Source organism: Amblyomma americanum, chromosome 1 (assembly GCF_052857255.1).
Source record: "Amblyomma americanum isolate KBUSLIRL-KWMA chromosome 1, ASM5285725v1, whole genome shotgun sequence".
Classification (NCBI taxonomy): domain Eukaryota; kingdom Metazoa; phylum Arthropoda; class Arachnida; order Ixodida; family Ixodidae; genus Amblyomma; species Amblyomma americanum.
In genome coordinates, this window is record NC_135497.1 from 463369243 (window position 1) to 463392046 (window position 22804).

At 43.7% G+C, this 22804-nt stretch overlaps 2 protein-coding genes across 6 annotated transcripts in view; one reads left to right on the top strand and one right to left on the bottom strand.

Annotated features, from left to right (window-relative positions):
- LOC144116039 (organic cation transporter protein-like) overlaps nucleotides 1-22804 on the bottom strand; it is a 402188-nt gene that overhangs the window by 168437 nt on the left and 210947 nt on the right. The gene's annotated exons all lie outside the window — the stretch shown is intronic.
- On the top strand, nucleotides 262-10464 carry LOC144116037 (uncharacterized). The gene is made up of 5 exons (XM_077650702.1): nucleotides 262-406; nucleotides 2309-2362; nucleotides 2664-2717; nucleotides 3020-3088; nucleotides 4076-10464. Exons 1-5 carry the CDS (start codon nucleotides 318-320, stop codon nucleotides 4143-4145), a joined length of 336 nt encoding a protein of 111 aa, XP_077506828.1. The 5' UTR covers nucleotides 262-317; the 3' UTR covers nucleotides 4146-10464.

Sequence of the window (22804 nt, forward strand, 5' to 3'; positions counted from 1 at the left end):
ATATATAATTCCTCATACACATACCATACACACTTCATGGGGTATAGCTGGGTGAGCCTGAGGAGAGACACCCCACTCTCCCTTCTCAAAAATATGGTAGACCTGCTGTACTAACAATGCATTTCTCTGCTGTTGCTTTCTTAAGAAATGGGTGCACTCTCGCCCACTGGCTGTGTTCCATATTGACAGTCTCAGATTGGTACATCTGTCTGTTGAATTACATGCGCCTTTTTAGCTAAGGCTGGCGTTCCACTGCGAGCATGTGATGCACCTCATTATTCATTTACAGCAGGAACCCCTTTCACAGCAGCCAGGCGATGGCACAGCTGTTGCTGCCACTGCTCAGCATGGCGCCCAGCAAGCACGAACACAAAGTCACACATCTCCAGCGTCTCCACTGCAACAGGTATTTTCAAACAGCGCTGTTTTGTGACTACTACAGCTATTCAAAGCATCACAGTGGCTGTGTATATGTTGCAGTAGGAGCTACAAAGACTGCTTCCTGGCACGGGCTCACCAGAAGATTTATCCGAATCCTATGATACACTAGTCATCATATTTCTTAACCCTTCAGACAGCACTCAAAACAGTCTTAAAGTGTGATGCTCCACCTCCATCTTTCACTAGCTGCTTAAAGCTGACCACCTTGTATGCTTGGTACATGATGTATGCGTTAGCAGACAAAGAGGGCAATATCATTAGAAATATGGATAAGATATCAAATAGCCAAAGAGACACAAACCTATGCAGTAGCCAATGCAATCAGAACGTTAATGAGAGAAGCCGCAGCGCACAGCAATGGGACATCCGTAGCAGTAAGAGAAGAGGAAGTAACGGAAGCCTTAGTAGGAATGAAAAGCGGGAAAGCAACTGGTGAGGATCAGGTAACAGCAGATTTGTTGAAGGAGGGAGGGGAGATTATGCTAGTAGAACTAGCCTTCCTATATATGCAATGCCTTGTGACCTCGAGAGTGCCAGGAGCTTGGAAGAATGTTAACATTATCTTTATAAAGGAGACGTCAAGGACTTGAAGAATTACAGACCGATCAGCTTACTGTTCATTATCTATTAAGTATTTGCTAAGGTAATCGCTAATAGTCAGGACAACCTTAGGCTTTAATCAACCAAATAATTAGGCAGGCTTGTGTAAAAGATACTCAACAATAGATCATGTTCACGCTATCAGTGAGTGATAGAGGAATGCACAGATTATAACCGACCCCTATATATGGCCTTCATTGATTACGAGAAAGCATTTAACTCAGTGGAAACCTCAACTGTCATGCAGGCACTGCAGAATCAGCGTGTGGAAGAGTGTTATGTGAAAATATTGGAAGATATTTATAACGATTGCACGCCTACTATAGTCTTCCATAAAGTCAGCAATAAAATTCCAATAAGGAGGGTGTCAGGCAGGGAGACACGATCTCGCCAATGCTATTCACTGCCTGTTTACAGGAGGTATTCCGCGGGCTGAAATGGGAACATTTGGGGATAAGAGTTAATGGAGAATACCTGAGTAATTTGCGAGTCGCTGATGACATTGCCTTGCTAAGCCACTCAGGACAAGAACTGCAAGGCATTATCAATGAGTTAGACAGGCAGAGCAGAATGGTGGGGCTAAAAAATAATATGCAGAAAACCAAAGTAGAAACAGCAGTTCGCAATTGGTAGCGAGGTGCTGGAAGTAGTAAGAGAATATGCCTACTTAGGGCAGGTAGTGACCGCTAATACAGATCATGAAAGGGAAATAACTAGAAGAATAAGAATGGGTGGAGCGCATATGGCAGGTTCTCCCAGATCATGAATGGCAGTTTACCATTATCCCTCAAGAGAAAAGTCTACGACAGCTGTATCTTACCGGTACTCATCTATGGGACAGAAATGTGGAGGCTAATAAAGAGGGTTCAGCTTAAGTTAAGGACAACACAGTGAGCTATGGATAGGAAAATGACAGGTGTAACGTTAAGAAACCAGAAGTAGGCAGAGTGAATGAGGCAACAAACGTGGGTTAATGACATCCTAGTTGAAATCAAGAGGAAGAAGTGGGCTTGGGCAGGGCACGTAATGCAAAGGCAAGATAACCGCTGGTCCTTAAGGGTAACAGAGTGGATTCCAAGAGAAGGCAAGCGTAGCAGGGGGCGGCAGGAAGTTAGGTTGGCGGGTGAGATTAAGGAGTTTGCGGGAATGCGGTGGCCGCAGCCGGCAAAGGACAGGGTTAATTGGAGACATGTTAGAGGCCTTCACCCTTCAGTGGGTGTAGTCAGGCTGATGATGATGACATTCCTCCAGAATAATTTTTTTACAGGCACCTATGGATGTCGCTGAAAGCCAGGAGACTTTGGCAGGCCCATCACAACAGGTATTTTACAATATGCCATTTTGTGACTGCATCAATTCGAAGAACAACAGTGTCTGCGTTTATGTCGCAGCACGAGCGACCAAAAACAGATTTCTGTAACAGAATGCATCCTGGCACTGGCTCAGAGGAAGTTTTCTCTGAATCGCCTCAACACATTAGTCAAATTTTATAATCCTTTTGACAGAACTGAAAACACAGCCTAGCAGTGTGATGCTTTTCTATTTTTCAGTAGTTGCTTAGAACTGAATACATCTTATGCTTTGGTAGAAGCATATTTCTCAAGAATAAAATTTTTTCACAGGCACCTATGGATGTCACTGAAAGCCAGGAAACTTTACCAGGCCCATCACAACAGGTATGTTACGATATACCATTTTGTGACAGCAACTGCTAGAAGATTGACAGTGTCTGAGTTTATCTCGCAGCACGAGTCACGAAACGGGTGAATTTTTATGTGAGAGAGAGCTTCCTGGCGCAGGCTCAGAGGAAGTATTGACTAAGCCACCTCAGCACACCAGTCATATCTTTATTCCTTCAGACATAACTCAAAACGGTCTAGTAGTGTGATGCTTCTCCACTTTTCACTAGGTGCTTAAAACTGAATGCTTGTTATGTCTCGGTACGCACACATTTCTCCTGAGCAAATTTTTTTTACAGGCATCTATGGATGTGGCCACAATGCTGGACATTCAGCCAGGGCCATCTCAAGCCTTTCAACTTACACCAGTAAGTTTCATATCGTCCTGTGTGGTTTCCATCCAGGTTTGTTCACTGCATGAGGTAGGATGTCGTTGCAATTCTGCAATGTAAAGTGCAGTAGAACCTGCAGTTCTTTGTCAGGCCCCGTGCTTACCGGATAGAGTAGCAGAGTGCAGTAGGTTCTGCAAAGATCCTTCATATAGGATGGTACCTTTTTGTGGAACCACATAAGCACATTAGTAACTGCCACAATATTCTTTCATGTGCCTTCATTGCTTATGTTCGTCACACAAATCAATATAGTCATCTCGTCAGAGTTCCACTACAAATAATCTGTCAGTATCAAGAAAAATTTGGCTATGCAAGACATACTCCACCAGGTCAGTGATCTTTTCTACAAAATTTTCTCACGTTATTCCAAACTAGTTTTACTGATTTTGGACAAGGTCATTGACAGCTATGTAGAAAGTATTCGGTGCAAACTGGCATGCGTGCTACATGAAAAATTTGTACTGTCATGTTTTCTTCTTTTTCAGTTGTTTTTTGTATAAGTTTTCATGAAATACTTCTTATATGGGTACATGCCAACCTCTTTAACGTCAGTTCCAGTGGGCATTCAGAAAAGAAGATTGCACGACACAAAATTTAATGCAATAATTTTTAAAGCTGTATGTATTCACGCTTCTACACAGTTGTGCTATTAACCCTGCTTTATTTCTGCAACACTTTGAGAGTATAATAAAAATAAAATGTGTAGACATATAACATTACCTAAACATGCTAGCTGATATGAGTTTAACAATGTGCGAGCGTTTTTATTTTGCAGTGACATCGAAAGGCATTGAGTACATATGCACTGAAGCTGTTGCGTGGCCCAGTAGTGGGCATGCCGAGTAATTTTGTGATTAGCCTCATGTCCTGCTTTCCTTCTTGTGCCTTGATGCATGGCGGAGGAGAACAGGGCAACAGGCATTCTAAGATGGGCTGCATTACTAAACAGTTTATCTTATGCAGGAACTTCCGACTTTGCCAACCGCCCCAGCCTCTGTTGGGAGGCCACGAAGAAGGAGGCCAGCAATGGTAAATGGACCTGTCAAATGTGCCTATTTCTGAAGCAGAATTCAACACCATGAATGTCAAATGCTTGTGCATATGCCAAGAGCGTATTTGATAGCGTGAGTGGCCCATCCACAGCATGCATTATTAGCATAATCTTTAACACAGCATGTGCAGGCACCCAGACTGTGTGAATGGACATAGCTTGATTTCGCCGTGGCAGTTTTTACTAATATCTACTAACTGATCTGCATGGTATATTGTATGCAATGATGAATCAATAAACCAATGAATTTTTAAGTGTGTGAGTGGCCTGCATATCAAGCTGAGGAGCACATTATGGAATCTTCTTGGACACCTCTCCATCTACCAGAGGAGAATCGGTGAGTCACAGCTTCATTTATTGATCTATTCAAGTACCCTAAGGGTCCACTAGGGGCTTTACATAGGGGGAGATGGGGGGACTCAAAGCGGAACAAAATTGTTTCAAAAACAAAAAAGCAGCGTAGGTACGGCACTCAGGTGCAAGTCGAGAAACATCATTGCCTAGTAAATATTCTTAAGAAAATTCACAAAGAAAAAATAAACAGCAGGTGCGAATTAGTCATCTGAGAAATAAAATTTTGTTACTGAAAGTCTGAGGAATCCATATAAGAAAGTGATCCTGACTGAAATAACAAAGACTCTGTTATCATGTCAATCCTGGAAGGTAAATCATTGCATTCTTTCATCATTAAGGTTACAGGTGAATTTTTGTACTTTTCCATCTGGACAAAAACAGGGTTACCCTTGTAGGCATTACCGGCTTGATGCGAGGTGAGGTGCTGGTAAAATATGTGACAGGGCAAATGATCTGTTGCTACGGTACAATGTGCGAGAAAAAGATGATCAAGTGAGTTTTCTGTACGTCGTGAGTGATGGCATGCTGAACATTTCCATAAGAGGTGAAACACTTTAATATTAAAGTAGGACGAGAAGATTAACTGAGCTTCATTCTTCTTTTAATGAAACATTCAGAGTGCATTGTGTTTTATATGTGCACACTGTTGTAACTGTGGTATGCAAGGATTGGGTGTGCATTGTTCTAATGATACATTGCATTTTCTATCTCTCTTCATAGGAGGACACACTCGAAAAAGCTTACTTGAGAGCAAGGGCTGCATGGTTTTCTGCAATGCATGCTCAGTCAAGAAAAAAGCATAAAACACCTGCAACAAACAAGGCGGAGACTGCAAAAGAAAAATGCGGAACTAAAATCTGTTCTGTCAGCTTTAACTACGGAGAATATCCTCCTGACAGAGCAAGTGTCTGTTTTAGATGGCCTGGGTAAAGTAAATAAGCACCTACTTGAAAGACAAGTCGGAAAGCATGGTGGAATTGGCACTCCAAAGCAGTACTCCCCTGAACTGAGAACTTTTGCCTTAACTTTAAATTTCTATTCCCCACGAGCCTATCAGTATGTCAGGAAAGTTTTTGACACGTGCCTCCCACATCCCAGAACTCTGCGAAAATGGTATGAGACTGTTGATGGCCAGGCAGGACTTTCAACAGAAGCTTTCAATGCACTAAAAATGAAGTGTGCTGAAACAGCAAGCAAGGGGCACCGAACAGTGTGCAGCCTCATGGTTGATGAAATGGCTATTCGGCAAAACATCCAGTGGAAAAAACGCAACTTTGAAGGGTTTGTTGACTTTGGCAGTGGCATTGACAACGACTCTTTGCCACAAGCAAAGGCTGCATTCGTTATAATGGCTGTGGATATTAATGGGCGATGGAAGTTGCTCTTGGGTACTTCCTAGTTGATGGCCTAATTGTGACACAGAGGGCTAACCTTGTCACCCAGTGCCTTCATAAGGCACATGATGCTGGAGCTATGGTTGCTTCACTCACTTGTGACGGGGCGCCCGCAAATCTGGCTATTTTGCAAGAGCTTGGGTGTGATTTCCTACATGTGGGAGACCTAAAAACAACCTTTCGACACCCAGCTACCCAGGAACCAGTGGCAGCTTTTTTGGATCCCTGCCATATGCTGAAACTTGTGAGGAATGCACTGGCACACAAGAGGTACTTTATTGACCACCAAGGAAGGACAGTGTCATGGGAGCATATTGAGCGGCTGCATACTGTGCAGCAGAAAGAAGACCTACATTTGGCTAACAAGTTGCGCAGAGCTCATATTGAGTGGCAGCGGCAGCCCATGAAAGTTAGACTTGCTGCCCAAGTAATGAGCACTTCTGTTGCGACAGCACTAGCCGAGTGCAGGGAACTTGACCTGGAGGGTTTTTCTGGCACACAGGCAACAGAGAATTTTTTGTTGAAAATTAATGAGACATTTGATGCCCTAAATTCTAGAAGCCCATATCAGAAAGGTTGGAAGAAACCTATAAATGAAAAGAACATGGAAGCTTTCGAAGGCATGTTCAAAACCACAACCCATTACCTCTCTTCCTTGAAGGAGTCTGCAAATGGAAGACGAATGATTGAAACAAACCGAAAGACAGGTTTCTTAGGTTTTATCATCTGCATGCAAAGCCTGATTAGTCTTTTTCATTTTCTTGTCACTGAAAAACGAGTGCTGAAGTACATTCCGGCCCACAAAATTTGCCAGGACCATTTGGAACTGTTTTTTGTCCTGATTCGAGCACATGGCGGGCATAATGACAACCCTACTACACAGCAGTTTCGTGCTGCCTTCAAAAAAGTGATTGTTCAAAGTGAACTGGCTGATGTATCAACAGGCAACTGTCTGAGCCTGGACAGCATCTCCATATTGTCATGCAGCAGTGCAACAGTTATTTCTTCTCAGGTCTTGAATATATCTGCACCAAGGAGGCAACTTCTAGACAGTGATGCTGTTCAGCAGTCTCAGGTAACAGCTGCAGACCATGACTACATCATAGCTCCAGGCTACATCAGTGAATGTGGAGGCCGAATTGTGGCTTACATGGCAGGTTATGTAGCTAATAAATTGGCTGCAAAGCTGACTTGTGAGCACTGCACAAGTGCACTACTCACAACAGAACGAGGAAACTTTTACTCACTAATTAAGAGGAAAAGCAGAGGAGGGCTGAAATACCCATCAGAAAGTGTACTGAAGATCTGTCAAAAATCGGAGGCGGTGATCAGGACGGCAGTGCGCCTGAACAAATTGGCATCAAGAACACTACTCACTGATCTTCTCCACGAGAGTTTTTACGCAATCCACGGTAGAGAGCTCTTCAATAAACTTCATGAGCACATGTTCGACAACTCTCCACTCGACAATCATTACATACACCTTTTCAGAAGTGTTGCAGAAAATTACATCAACATGCGCTTGTTTCATGTTGGCAAGCATGCAACCGAGAGCCTGCACACTGCTCAGGTCCGGCAGATGATTAAAAAAATAACTCAATTCAAGGGGCAGTGACTGATGCGACAGTGAGAATTCAAAAATCAGACTTGGTTTTCGTCAGCACATGTCTTAATTTACCGTAGAGTATGAATGCAACCAGCCCATAGGGGTCCCATGCTTCATGTTGACACTGCAGCTTGCTGCCGCATTATGAGCTGAATAAGAATCTTACATGTAAAAGACTTTCATGTCTGACTTTGTCAGAATTCAAACGGCCGCTCACAGTTTAGAATACATTACAACCTGTCATACTGAGTATTGAAAAGAATAGCTTTTTAATGTGAATGCGTCATGTACACCACCGACTTAGGCTCATGCTTGATGGCAGTCACTGTCAGTTTTTTCAGGAGTAATCAGGGTTTTGATTTAGCTTGATTGCTACTGAATCAACCAGAAATTACCTGCTTCCTAAAATCAGATTTTCGTCTTTTGTGGTAGATTAACAATACGCACATTTTAAAAAAGAAGTCAGTTAAGTAAAATCAGTACATGTCCAGAGCGCAAATGCTACTTCTTGTTCATGAATCTATATGCTGTAGATTCACAGATGGACATGTACAATTGGTCACTGATCTTCAAGAATAGGGGCTGCAGTAAGCAGTCTCCCAGGGCTTTGTTTACAGCGTGCTTGCACTACTGTCCTTTAGGGTACAGGGTGACTGAAGTATCTCGTATTTTGTAGAAAATATGGAGTGCATGTTTTTATACTATAGAAGCCGGAATATTCAAGAGAGTAATTAGTGTACCATACTTACAATTTTATTTCTAGATATTCAACACAACTGAAGGTGATTTTGGCCTTTCAAAGTAATAGTGTCAAAAGGGGGTGATCATCCCACTGCACGCAGCAACAGAGTAAGCACTAGCATATAAGTTTTGCAACAAATTCATGTTCTTAAATGATGAAAACACTTTTCCACATGCACTTGGTACATTCATGCATACAGAGGACAACCTTATCATTCTACCAGCTGCAATTTGTACATTATATTAAACATTCTTTAGCTGTCATCATGCCTTTGTTGTGCACAGCTCAAATTCCCGACTTATGTGCTGACTATGTTGGTTGGCTCGTGGTTTTGACAAATATAAAACAGCATGTGCACACAAGTACCACATAGTACACAACAAACAGAACAGAAAATTGGACAGAAAACTATGCTATTTCTATACTGTTTCAGGCTAGGCAGATAAGTGTCAAATACAACAATGCAACAATAGAAACAGTGTCAGCAGGGTGCTCTCTTTCTTTACATATATTACAGAAAGGAATACATGAAGCAGAAGGGAGGAAAATGATTCACTTTTTCCACTACCTGCTACAACTGTTACCAATTTTTCAAGTCACTTCCATGCAGTGCTCTAATTACTTTGCATTTGCATCGCTTAAATTTTATCAACTTTGTGATGCAGAAACAACTACCTAGAAATGAAAGCTATCACACTATTTGGCAAGATCGGTCCACAAATATTTTTCTGTCTCAAAGCCCCCATTTACTGCCTTCCTATATGTGTTTTACTCTCTCTGTTCGAATGGTCCATGGTTGCAAAGTGATCTAATTCAGTTGTGCATTTCTTCTTCTGGTCTTTTTTGTTGAATCCTTTTTATGTGTGTTCTCCTTCCATGTGTTATCACTTTTGTTAAAAGATTTTGCTTGCTTCAGGTAGCAAGCTATGTTTTGTAATAAGTGTTATGCTGTATCAAACCTTTTTAAAGCTAATATTTTGATTGTCCAATAATATACAAATTTTGGACTTCATTAATCCGTTTAATCAGCTGAATGCAAGAAAGTGCAACTCGGCGAGGTGGTCGCGAGGGTCGACTCGGCATCTCGGTAAACGGTAAGTTGCGAGGTACACTCAATCTTACAGAGGCATGGCCTCACACTTCACCACCCTTAAGCGCAAATGTTTTAAACCTAACACTGCGCCTCCTAAACCCGGCTATGTGTCCTTACGCTCGCACAACAGCACTCGATCGAGACAGCAGCGCGGGTCGGTCGACCCACTGGGTCCATATCGGAGAAAACTTGCACGCAGTTGACATATCGCTCGCACAGCGTATAGTAAACATATGGTACGCATCAGACTGCTTCGCGTATCGCTTTGCTGACGGATACCATCGCATGCGGCGCGGCTTCCTTGGCACTGCACGCTTCGGTGAGCACACCGCGGCCCACGCATATCGGTCGCCACCAGTTGTGACCGTCATGCATAGGGGAATGTAGACGCAACGGGTATGCTTACAAGGATACGGTCAGGACGAGTTTGTATTTATTCGTGGTTAAAACAGCGCGGGAAAAATACACAGAAATGAAGGAACACGCAGAACACGTATTCACACACAAAACAATTAAGCGCCGACTCGCACTTTTTCTTCCCGCGCTGCTGTAACCATAAACCAGCGTGTCACCGTCGTCTATCGCTTTATGAGCCGTCGGCACTGTCAATTTCTCCTTGGAGCAAGGCTAACAGCGTTGAGGGACGCAACCGCACAAAGCCGAAAGAGAATAGCGCCAAGCCAAGCCTTTTCAGAGAAAGCTGTCGCGGGCTTCCAAAACAACCGCTTTCGTCAAGACGCCATCCTGAATGAACTAAGCGCACAGCAATGAAGACCAGCACCGACTACAGGCCTCTGGAACTTTGTGCCTCCCGCGGACCACAACGATTGAATAAAAATGCGAATTTCCAACTCTACTCGACCGGTCTGCCGACATGGGCGATGCGTGAAGCAGACGACGCCGCTGCGCCCAACGCTGCTATTGGCTGCGCCATCGGCCAACAAATCCCAGTAGGCCTTGCAAAACCCCGTGACTTCCTGCACGTTTTTTGTCATGCGGCTTGGATAGCGAGGGCCTCTCCTATGGTTTCCTTCCTCCGTGGCCAAGACTATGTTTTAGTCTGCAACAGACAGTGTAAACGTTACTCCCTCACTAGCGTAAAGTTACACTTTGAAAGGCAGTGTAAGTTTTTGCTGCCCAAGGCTATAGTTACACGCTTTCAGAAAGACTATATTTAGTCCACGACAGTGTAAACATTACTCTGGCAAGCGTAAAGGTACACCTTGAAAGCAGTGTAAGTTTATGCTGCCCAAGGCTATTGTTACACCTTTCAGGAAGACATTTTAGTCCAAAGAGGTTAAACTCTTACTTCCCCAGCAGCGTAAATTTATTCCAGCAATACCAGTGCAACGTTATGCTCTCTAGGAGTATTGATACATTTTTTGAAGAGTGTTTTTAGACAGGCTAACTTAATTCCACAGCAGCATAAAGCTATGCTCTATTCGATATTTTTTAAATAGCGCAATGTTATACTTGGCCAAACAGTGAAAATTTGACCTAACAGGAAAAGTTAAGGTACATTTGTAAGCATAAAGATATCCTTTCAAAGCTTATTGTTATCTCACAAATAACAAGCTATGCACTACATTGCCTTAGTGCAACCTTGCTCTCCATTAATATTGATAATGTACTCCCCCTAAGGCATAAACCAACACTAATTTATGAAGACCACTTTCGCACCTTACAAGTGAAAGCTTAAGCCAGCTGCAACAAAATGGTATGTATGATCAGGTCTGGCTTAAACATGACTCTTAAACTATGGATTAATGTTTCTCTCCAGAATGCAATGGCTGACCTTCTAATCATGTAGAGTAGTGGTGCAATGTGTACACAAGAAGCAGGCATGTATCGTGTGTAGTAGTTGCAGGTTTTGGTTTTGGTGCAGTGCAATAACAGAACAAGATTTTTCACTACTGAAAAGAAAACATACCACAAATGGCCTTTATTTTAAGTAAGGTTACAGCCAAACTGCTCACAAGTCCACCGATTTCCTATCCTGCAGGACAAGACAGCAGGACAGACCTGGGCAGCAGACAAAAATACACATGCACTTAATACACAGACTCCACATAAAGAGGCATGAAATTTTGTAAAACAGTAACGTAAAAGAACTGAAGTTTTTCGGTTACAAAAAATGAAACAACATGTGCTCAAGTTTTTACATGAAAGCAAGGAAGAAATAAACTGGCGCAAAAAAGATTAGTTCTCACAATCCTTCGTTTCGTGAAAAACTAAGGCAGGTGGGTCCATGTGCCACAACATTCTGCCAGTTTAAGGTTCAATCACAAAATGGCATCAACCGCTATAAGTATTTCATGCTCTGAAGCTAATAGATGTGTCCACCAATAACTTAACTAAGGCTATATAGAGTAACAATGGCACTGCCTCGAGAAGAGTTTTTTCAGATTCCTCTATATACCATAACCTCTTTGCAATAGCTACACAAAATTTAATTTATACATTTCAGATGACAGCTATATGGGGACTTCCTGCATTGCAATTAATATGGTGCGTGAGCATCTGTGCAATGAAGATGCAAAAAATGACATGAGTGCCATCAGAGCATGCTACAGTCAGAAAGAACAAAAGAACAAAGCAGCCGCTCAAAAAAGGCCCTTCAAACAATGGCACTGACTGCTTCTTCTGATGTCACGGTTAGTCTGATTAAGCCCTGTTTTATCCCCGTTCATCTGCCGCCCCATGGCGATGTCACACTAGGAGGTCTAAGGTGATTAACCAGGACATGGAGACAGTCGATCGACATCATTGGCTGGTGGGCATCCATTAACGGGCATTTGCTGCCTCATTCTCGGGTTATATCCAACTACAGGCTGCGAAAAAAGGAAGTATTGACGAGTCAGGTTACATGATAAAATCACCATCAAATGGCAATCAGTAGCTTTCTTTTAGTGCACTTGCTACAAAGAAGAACCTCTGCATATGCCTGGGCCACCATCAGCAGTGAAATGACTGCACAAGGGCTTTTACCTTGCCTTAGTGCCACCATGTAGCTAGTTTACTTTGATGTTCCAGTGCTGTGTTACTTGAGGTTTGTGCACCACACAAAAAATCAGCATTATGGCGAATGTTTTGTAGTGCACTTTCTTGCTCGGTGAGCCCGTACTTAGAACGCCACCTCTACAAAGGTTGAAGTCTGCAGTTGATAATGCCTGCATTTAACTGCTGTCCAATGATGTTAGTGAAAAGCGTGTGGGTCTAAGCTATATGCAGCTGGGGGGGGGGGTGAGAGCTTTAGAAAATGTTATAAGGTGGGTGCACTCAATGGGGGCAGGCTATACAAAGCTATTGCTCTCATTTTCCATTTTGACTGCTTTATACTTATTCTCTCTGGCACCTGCAGTCAGCCACACTGGTTACTGTGACAACCAAGGTACTGTGTATTTTTAGTGATGACTTTAGAGTAACAGTGCCAAAGCTTTGGTTAACCAGAAATGCAGGGTTTTTTGGGAAACAAACTTATGACTGGTATTAAGACTGAGCAGAAATGAAATTCAAATGTAACTAATTACATCAAGAGAAAGGAGCACTGTGGGAACATTGATCACAATCAGGAAAGCTAAGTATGAAAGAAGTCACAGTTCACCCCAAACATCATTCCTTGACTGTCAATGATGGCTCATTCCAAGCCAAACGTCCCAGAGTTAATCTCAACCACATCCCATTTGCTCAAAAATTGATGTAAAATTTTTGCAATGTTTGAAATCTAAGCGAGATGCAAAAAAAATTTAATTGTGAGGTGAGTGCAGTTTGAACAATGCGAAAACGTTTGAAACTGGCAGTGATCGACCAAAAATCTAGATTTATAAGATACTCCACAAATGTTTTGATGACATTTGCAAAGATTCTTGCTGTTGATATGATTCAGATGTTGTAGTTTTGAACAGTATAGTTATTTTATTATTTACATATAAATGTAAAAATTCTACTACTTTGACATTAAAAAAATATCTACTTCTCTTTGGAAATTAAGAAATAGCCATCTTGCTTCCCTAGATGTCAATAACCCATAAAAAATAACAGCTCATGCAACTGAATGAGTCGATGTGAAATAAAATGTTGAATTTGCAGAAAAGTGCGTTTGGGAACGTGAAAACTTGTTCATTTCACTCTGAGGTGGTCCAAGTAAAAATACCAGCGATGGCAGGTTAAGTAGAACAGTTAACCGTGTTTAATTTTTGAAGTTTTAATAAAGGTGATTTCTGTTTTAAGCGAGAAAAAAATTTTTGAAGTTAGGCTCATCCGCCGCAAGCTGCGCCGTCTCTTTGCGCCTTTTCATCACAGATCACAGCACAGCTCTCAATTCTAAGTGAAGTTTCCACTGTGGACAGGCATCAGAACATTGTGTAGACGAACAGATAATCATGGGAAAAGATTTTCTTTGTGCTGCCGGGGTGGCACGTGCACCAGTGACATTATTCAGAGTGTTCATGCCATACTAAGTCATTGTTGTGAGGGATGTAGTGGATGTAGATGTAGTGTGGATGTAGTGTGTCCGCAAAACCATTTTTCTCCACCATAAATCATCTCTTCTTCTCAAAGAATCGCTCAGTGTTTGAATTAAAACAAAGCGGTATAAAATCAACTGGTATCACTGAAAACCACGCTCAAAGCTGTGAGGCGCTTAGTGTTCAGGACCTCTTGATATATTTTCACTGAGTGAGGACTAGTTATTAGGCACGGATGGTGTATATGCGATTCACCCTTTGAGATTCATATCGTATCACCACATATCATTTTTACTTCTCGAAGCCTCGATGAGCCGCAGGACAAAAATGCGGCAAGAGGTAAAACGAAGGGCAGGAGGCTGTCACTCATGGTAATTGTCAAGGCGTTTATTTGAAGCACAGGTCGGTTGGTCTTGGTTGACCGGCGACACGACGGGCACACTCACAGGCGTCGTTCGAAAAACCGAGCTGCACTTCGTCTGCTTCTTCGTTGTCCCGCTTGAACTCGTCCGCTTCTTCGCTGCGCTGCGCCTGTCGGTCCCATTACAATTACTCTCCCTCCGAAAAAGGAGCCATCCTGGCGACTTACGGAGAGGAGAGGATGGGCGGGTCATAGTAAGGCTTGAGGTGCTCAACGTGCACAGTTTCGCGCCCCCGGCGACGGTGGTCCGAAGAGGGAACGAGCGGCTCAACGATATAAGTCACCGGAGAAGTTTGGTGGACAACCCGGTAAGGTCCGTGAAAGCGAGACAGTAGTTTCGTGGCCAGGCCGGGAGTGGAGGAAGGCACCCAGAGCCAAACGAGGGCGCCAGTCGGGTATGACGCTGGAGGGTCCGGGGAATCCCGACGGTGCTTCTGATCCCATTGTTGCTGTGTGGTGAAAGAGAGGGCAAGTTGCCGGCATTCTTCGGCATACAGGTGAGCTTCGGAGAGTAAGGTGGTCTCGGAAGGGTCAGGGTGATAAGGAAGGATGGTGTCCATGGTGGATGTAGGCTCCCGGCCATATAAGAGGAAGAAAGGAGAGAGAAAACCCCGTTGTTGTCTGAGTAGCTGTGTTATACGCGTACGTGACGAACGGGAGCACTTGATCCCAGTTGGAGTGGGCGGTGTCAACGTACATGGCGAGCATGTCACTCAGAGTGCGGTTGAACCGCTCAATCATGCCGTTGGTCTGGGGGTGATATGCGCTGGTGTAACGATGAACGATTTGGCATTGCTTGAGCAGGGCCTCGACGGCGTCCGAGAGAAAAACACGGCCGCGGTCACTTAGAAGTTCTTTCGGGGCGCCGTGACGAAGAACAAGACTGTGTAGAATGAAGTGAGGGACATCGTTTGCGGTAGCAGATTTGAGAGCCGACGTTTCGACGTAACGGGTGAGATGGTCAACGGCAACGATGATCCACCTATTATTAGCCAAAGTAGTGGAAGCGGGCCATAAAGATCAATGCCGACGCGGTCAAAGGGACGGCCAGGGCAAGGTAACGGCTGCAAAGGAGCGGCGGCGTAGTGGGGAGGTTTCCTGCGACGTTGGCAGGCGGTGCATGACCGAATGTGCTGACGTATGTAGCGGTACATACCTCGCCAGTAGAATCGCTGACGAAGGCGTGCATATGTTTTCAGTACACCGGCGTGGCCGCATTGTGGAGCGGCGTGAAAAGAGGCACAGATTGTAGCACGGAGGTGTCGAGGGATGACCAACAGCCACCTCCGGCCGTCGGGGAGGTAGTTACGGCGGTATAAGAGGCCATCACGAACGGCGAAGTGGTGGGCTTGGCGGCGAAGGGTCCGGGTCGAATAATGCGGCGAGGGAGCGTTCAGGAAGTTTAGCAGCGAGGTGATCCAAGGATCCTTCAGTTGTTCGGAGAGCATATCAGGGATGTTGAACGAAGAGAATTCGTAGGCACAGACGAGGGCAGAGGTTGACTCGTATGGGAGTGGTGAACGAGAAAGGGCGTCGGCGTCCGAGTGCTTGCGGCCGGAGCGATAAATGACGTGTATATCAAACTCCTGGAGACGTAAAGCCCAGCGGGCGAGTCGGCCAGAAGGATCTTTGAGGGAGGATAGCCAGCATAGGGCGTGGTGGTCTGTGACGACATAGAAGGGCCGGCCGTAAATGTAAGGGCGGAACTTGGCAATTCCCCAAATGAAGGCGAGACATTCTTTTTCTGTGACAGAATAGTTTGATTCCGCCTTGGTGAGGGCGCGGCTGGCGTAAGCGACGACGTATTCCGGATACCCAGGCTTTCGCTGGGCAAGAACTGCGCCCAAGCCCACACCGCTCGCGTCAGTGTGAACTTCTGTCGGACAGGCGGGATCAAAATGGCGAAGGATGGGGGGAGAGACCAGCAGGCGGCGTAAAGTGCTGAACGCGGTATCGCAGGTGGGGGACCAAGACGAAAGGTTCGGGCTGCCGGCAAGAAGCTGCGTTAAAGGGGCGATGATACTGGCGAAATTTCGGATGAAGCGGCGAAAATATGAGCATAAGCCTATAAAACTGCGAAGTTCTTTTAAGGTGGTCGGTTTGGGGAAGTCAGCGACGGCGCGAAGTTTGGCAGGGTCAGGAAGAACGCCGTCTTTGGAGATGACATGGCCTAATATTGTGAGCTGCGTTGCACCGAAGTAACATTTTTTCAAGTTTAGTTGGAGGCCGGCGTCAGTAAGGCTAGTGAGTACGCGCTGAAGGCGGTGCAGATGGGAAGGAATATCTTTGGAAAAAACGACAATGTCATCTAGGTAACACAGACAAGTTTCCCATTTGAGGCCACTGAGAATAGTGTCCATCATCCTTTCGAATGTGTCTGGAGCATTGCAGAGGCCAAATGGCATCACATTGAACTCATACAAGCCGTCTGGGGTGACGAAAGCGGTTTTCGGCCTGTCGTTTGCTGCCATCGGGACCTGCCAGTAGCCGGAGCGTAAGTCGAGGGATGAAAAATACTCCGCTCCCTGCAAGCAATCCAGTGCGTCGTCGATTCGGGGTAGAGGATAAACATCCTTGCGTGTGATCTTGTTGAGACGGCGGTAGTCCACACAGAACCTGATGGAGCCATCTTTTTTCGTCACCAAGACATCAGGAGAGGCCCAAGGGCTGTGAGAAGGCTGTATTATGCCGCGCCGAAGCATGTCGTCAACATTGTCACGGATGACGCGGCGCTCGCTCGGCGAGACTCGGCACGGTCGCTGACGCAAGGGAGCGTGGGTACCAGTGGGTACCAGGGATGGGCTGCGATGGTTCACTCGGACCTTCCGGCATGGTGGCGGAGACGAGGAGCGTTCCACTTCGAAGTTCCAGGATGAGGACCGGGACGGGAACCGAGGCACCTCCACCAAGTGTCAAGGCGTTTATTTGAAGCACAGGTCGGTTGGTCTTGGTTGACCGGCGACACGACGGGCACACTCACAGGCGTCGTTCGAAAAACCGAGCTGCACTTCGTCTGCTTCTTCGTTGTCCCGCTTGAACTCGTCCGCTTCTTCGCTGCGCTGCGCCTGTCGGTCCCATTACATAATTAAGATTTTCAGCACGAAATATGCATGTGGTCACTGTGCTTCTAAGGTGAACTAGATTTTGGGCATGGACTTGACCTTTCCAAAAAGGCGTGCTACTTTAGCAGCGTTGCCTCCTATGCAAGAAAAAGAGTATAGAGGATTCAAGGAGGAGGAGACCGCGTGCCGGTGCCGCGGTCGCAGTATGTTTGATCACTCGAGAGCAAGGCAGCTCCACTCGATCGGGCCGCGCCAGCGCCAGCATATCTCGCGTTACCAGAAGCTGTGGTGAGGACTTCGTACAGTCGCGTGCGCTCCGAGGCACATGCTTTCCGTGATCTTATTCGAACAATAAAAGGAATGGTGCTACAACAGCTGTGCCAAGCGGTCGTTCCTCCCTTGTGGCTCAAGCGAGTCAGCAAACTGAAAGCCATTGTTTTGCTGCTCTTGGCTGCCTTATGCCATAGCGGGTTCGTTTGAACTTCAAAAGCAAAAACGAACTCGTTTATTGCATACCACCCGTCAAATATCATGCGATACCTGCCTTCGCTCCAGCCTTAAATATGCACTACAGTGAGTAAGGGTAAACTGAAGTGGTAATGGAGCCATAAATATGTCATGATAGGTGCTGTGTTACTCTATGAAGCGTTAAGAGATGACGCAACTTGCAGCAGGAGAGCTCGAGTTTAAAAATCTCTTTCTCGCTTTGAACAAAAACCACCTCAATTACAACTTCAGAAATGAAAGCCAATAAATTGTTCTACTAAACCCGCCATCGTCTATTTCTTGACTTGGACCACTTCAGGGTAAAATAAAAAAGTGTTTACTTATGTTCCGAAACACACTTTTCTGCAAATTCAGTATTTCAATTCACTTTGACGCATTCAGTTTCATCAGCTGTAACATTTTTTATTGGTAATAGAAATACAGGTAGACAAGAAGGCCATTCTGAGAAGAAATTTATATGTTTTTGAAATGTCAAAATAGTAAACTAATTTTTTTAAACTTAAAACTACTTATACCATCCAAAAATCCATGATCTGAATCATATCGAAAGCCAGAATATGTGCAAATCTCATTAAAAAATTTGTGCAGTGTCTTCTAAAAATTTGGATTTTTGATCATTATTGAGCACTGCCTGGTCGCACGCCTTTCCAAAATGTTCTAACTAAGAACACCTCACAAAACATTTTTCCAGCAAAAATATTTTAGCTTATATAACGCACACTGGGACCAGTTTTAATAATTTTCTTCAGCAAAATGGAGATGGTCGAGTGCAATATGTGGAACATTTGGAGTAGAGTGACGGATTCATAAATCTCACTTCTACCCAATCATGCTAATTAGAATTTAATTAGTGTTCTTGGTACACTCTGGCTCTTTCTCGGCACATTAACGTTTGTACGGCAGCCAGAACCAATTTAGGACTGAGGTAATTGAATTTTAATATTTCCTAATGCTTTGATTCAAACACGCGATCCAAATACTCAATTCAAGCTCCTGACATGCACACCCAAAGACTGGTTTCCAGAGTTCTGAAGTGAATGGCGGTGTTGCAAAGCCTGTGCTATCCTCGCCAAAAATTAACGGCAGACACGCGTAGTTGCTGAACCGGCGAGCCTTGGTAACACTTGTATTTTGTTGTTTTGTCATTTTTAGCTTACAAAAGCATCACTTTTCGCGAGGTTGGTCTGGTTGTCCTTAAAATTACATAGACTTGATACAGGTAAACTTCAATCCATTGTAAAGTTTATGGGGGGTTTAACGTCCCAAAGTGGCTCAGGTTATGAGGGACTCAATTCATTGTGTCTCTATAATGCTTAATAGAACATTTTTACAATCACAAAGGCATAAAAGCAGCAGAATCCAATATTCATAAACTGTGAATAACAGAATGCGAACTGTTTTTAGTCTCTATGTATGTGCAGAATATTAGTTCACACTGCTATAAGTTCATATCCTTCATCAGACCACAGTATTATGGGAGTACATTACAATACCGAAAAAAATTACAAGGAATAAGTAACTGGTACTGCTACTGCGAACATTCCACCAGCTGTTACAAGTTGGTAACGCAAGACCACGCTCTAATGCTTATTCTGCTGACATAGCGACAACAATAACAATAGTTTTTCAGTCACTCTGACCAAAGAGAAGCAGGACTGCTGGGTTGTGTAGTCCAATGAGCATTTCACAAAGGCATCTTCTACAATAATTTGGCAAGCACAAGTCTTCACATACAAACATCTGAACATTGCTGATTTCAGAAGCAGTGTTGAATGTGCTAATGACATCTTATAAGTTCAGAAATATGTAAGAAAGTTCCAAATGATGCACTCACTGAAGAAATCCCAGCTTTCCCAGCTTTTCCAAGTGCAAAAAGGGCCAGGGCCTGGACCAGTCGTGGGAGTGGCACTGCTTGTAGGGCAAGCAGCAAAACCAGCTGCTGACAACCTGCATTAAATATGAACATGCAGATGTAGGCCATCCTCTGAAAAGTTTATTTATTTATTTATTTATTTCTGTATTTATTTATTTATTTATTACAGTTACCTGCAGCACCCGGAGGCATTATTGCAGGGGGGGAAACAATGACTTCTGCTCGTTTGGCCGAAAGTACAGACGATAACAAAAATACAATACAAATACAACAACAAAAATACAAGTAATAATAGATGACCAAAGCATGCACTGAAGGAGAAGAACCACACTAAAAAAACGCTAATGAAATGAAAAGACACGCGCATAAGAACTGCACGCCACGTCACACATTAGATAGGAAGCATGGAATTGACCTTCCATGCAGAACTCGGTGACGCCAGCCGGCAGCCTGTTCCACTCATTGATCGTCGTGGAAAGCACGAGGCTTTGAAAATATGTCTTACATTTAATCTCTCGAATCTTCCACTGATGATCGTCGCCTAGAAAAAAGTGAGGTTGAAGCAGGTACCAGTGTTTGTCAATGCTCAACCTTCCAAAATAGATGCGATGCATAATTTGCAACCTCAAATGTTTCCTACGGTTAGCTAAAGATGCCCAACCAAGTTTGTTTTTAACAGACGTGACACTAGTTGTAAAGCTGTAATTATTGGAAACAAATCTCGCAGCATTATTCTGGACGCGCTCGAGCATGTCACATAAGTAAGCAAACTGGGGGTCTCATACAGGGCAAGCATATTCAAGAATTGGTCGTATGTACGTGAAACACAGGAGTTGTTTGACATTAGACGGTGCTTTATTGAAATTTCGTTTTAAGAAATTGACCTTTCTGCAGGCCTTGGATGTGACATACTCAACTTGCCTTGTCCACGTTAGGTTAGATGTAAAATAAACACCGAGATACTTATATTCAAGTACTTTTTGCAAGGAAACATTATGTAATCAGCAACTTGTTTGTAAAGGGGAACACTTTCGAGTGAAGGAAATAAATTGGAATTTTTTAGCATTTAAAGATATTTGCCATTTTGAGCACCAGCACTGGATGGAATCCCAAGTTTTGTTGTAGTTTTAACGCATCAGAGGAACTTTCCACAACATGGTAAATGACACAGTCCTCAGCATACAGCCCAGCTTCGCAGGTGAGGTCCAAGACAATATCATTGATATAAATCAAAAAGAAGGGGTTCAAGAACAGACCCCAGTGGTACACCTGAGGAAACATTTACATAATCTGAGTGCGAACAATTAATCAAACACGTTGCATGCGGCCCTGAAGAGACGAATGAAGCCAATCGATGACAGTGGTGTGGAGAGCAAGACAACTTAACTTATGCAATAATAGTAAATGAGGAACAGAGTCAAAAGTTTTATTAAAATCTAGAAATACGCAATCTATTTTAGAGCCACGGTCATAGGAAAAAACAGATCATTACTAAACTCAAGCAACTGAGTAGTACAGGAAAAACCTGACCTAAAGCCATGCTGAACTTCTGTAAAATACTCAAGAGTCAAGGTATTTTATGACTGGCTATACATTATGTGCCCCAAAGTTTTACAGCACACACTTGTTAAAGAAATTGGTCGATAATTAACAACAGAGCTTTTTGAACCACTTTTATGCATTGGTACCACATTAGCATTTTTCCGGTCACTTGGCAGAGACGCCGAATTAAGAGAAGCTTGGAACAAAATCACTAAGCAATGAGAAATTTCATTCGCGCATGACTTTAAAACAAAGTTAGGAACACCATCAGGGCAACCGGCAGAAGATGAATTGATATCACAAAGAAGTTTTAACACACCTTGGTGAGTAAACACCAATTCAGACATTGTTTCAGTGACAGATTAGGAATGAACGGAAGTTCTCCGATGTACCTTGGCGCAAAAGCAGATTGAAAAAAAGCATTAACGCAGCATGCCTTCTCAAAATCATTAGTAATAACTTCACCATCGAGGTCTAAATTCGGGATTCCAACTGGTTCACGTCCGTTGTGCTTCAAAAACGTCCACAATTCCTTGGGATTATTAAGCGGTTTTGATCCCAAGTCATTAAAAAGCTATCCTTAAGAGCTTTTATTTCAGTTTTTAGTGTACTGCGAAGAGCACGAATCGACTGCAATAATGCAGGGCACCGTTTTTTTTTTGCATGATTCTAGAAGGCGATCTTTCTTCCTGATAAGCCGTCTGGTCTGCCACGTGATCCAAGGCTTGTCGTGGCGGCGCTTCCCAGAAGGACTTTTGGATGGGATATACTGATCAATTAGGCATTCCAGCTTATTCTTGAAAACTTCCCAAAGGGAACTACAATCTAAATTCTGACCAAGATTAATAAATTCAGGAAGGAAAGAGGCAAGTTTGTTCACCATTGATGTATAGTCGCCCTTATTAAAAAGAAAACCATTCGAGCTCGACCTCATGGAATTAAATATGGAAAATGTCGAAGAATAGCGACAACACAACTGTGGTTGCTTATTCCTGGTATGATCACAGTGTCACGCACTGCTGAAGGCCGGTTGCAGAAAAGTAAATCTAACACTGAAGATGAGTGCTCAGTTTCCCGTGTAGGCTCAGTGACGTACTGATATACGTCATTAGTAGTAATTAATTCAAAAAAGGATGAAGACAATGAAAAATGGTTCGTACGAAGAGGTTTGCAGTCTACTCATTTCTAATCAGGCATGTTGAAGTCCCCACCAAAAAGAAAGTCATTTTTTAAGCTGAGTAGAAATTCAGACAGCGATCTGCAAGCGACAGGGTTGCTAGCGGAAGGAGGACGGTAGACTGAGCAAATAGCCAAATTCTTTCCATTGTTTAAGCGAAAGTTGCACCATACTGACTCGCAACAAACTAGGGGCGCTGTTATTATTGAAGAGCTAAAACACTGGTCAACAAGTAAAAAGACCCCTCCACCATGCAAGTGTCGATCGCTAGGGTACGCGTCATAACCGGTGGGAAATAATTCGGAGCTGAGAACAGAATTATCCAGCCATGATTCAGTGCCAATTATAACATGAGGTTTTACAGAGGAAACAATAGTAGCAAATTCATCAGTTTTATTTTTTAT

Excerpts from the sequence above, each read along its gene's own strand:
- LOC144116037 (XM_077650702.1), top strand. The coding sequence starts at position 318 with ATGGCACAGCTGTTGCTGCCACTGCTCAGCATGGCGCCCAGCAAGCAC. Across the intron at positions 407-2,308 it reads CAGCGTCTCCACTGCAACAG|GCACCTATGGATGTCGCTGA; the intron begins GTATTTTCAAAC and ends ATTTTTTTACAG. Across the intron at positions 3,089-4,075 it reads AAGCCTTTCAACTTACACCA|GAACTTCCGACTTTGCCAAC; the intron begins GTAAGTTTCATA and ends TATCTTATGCAG.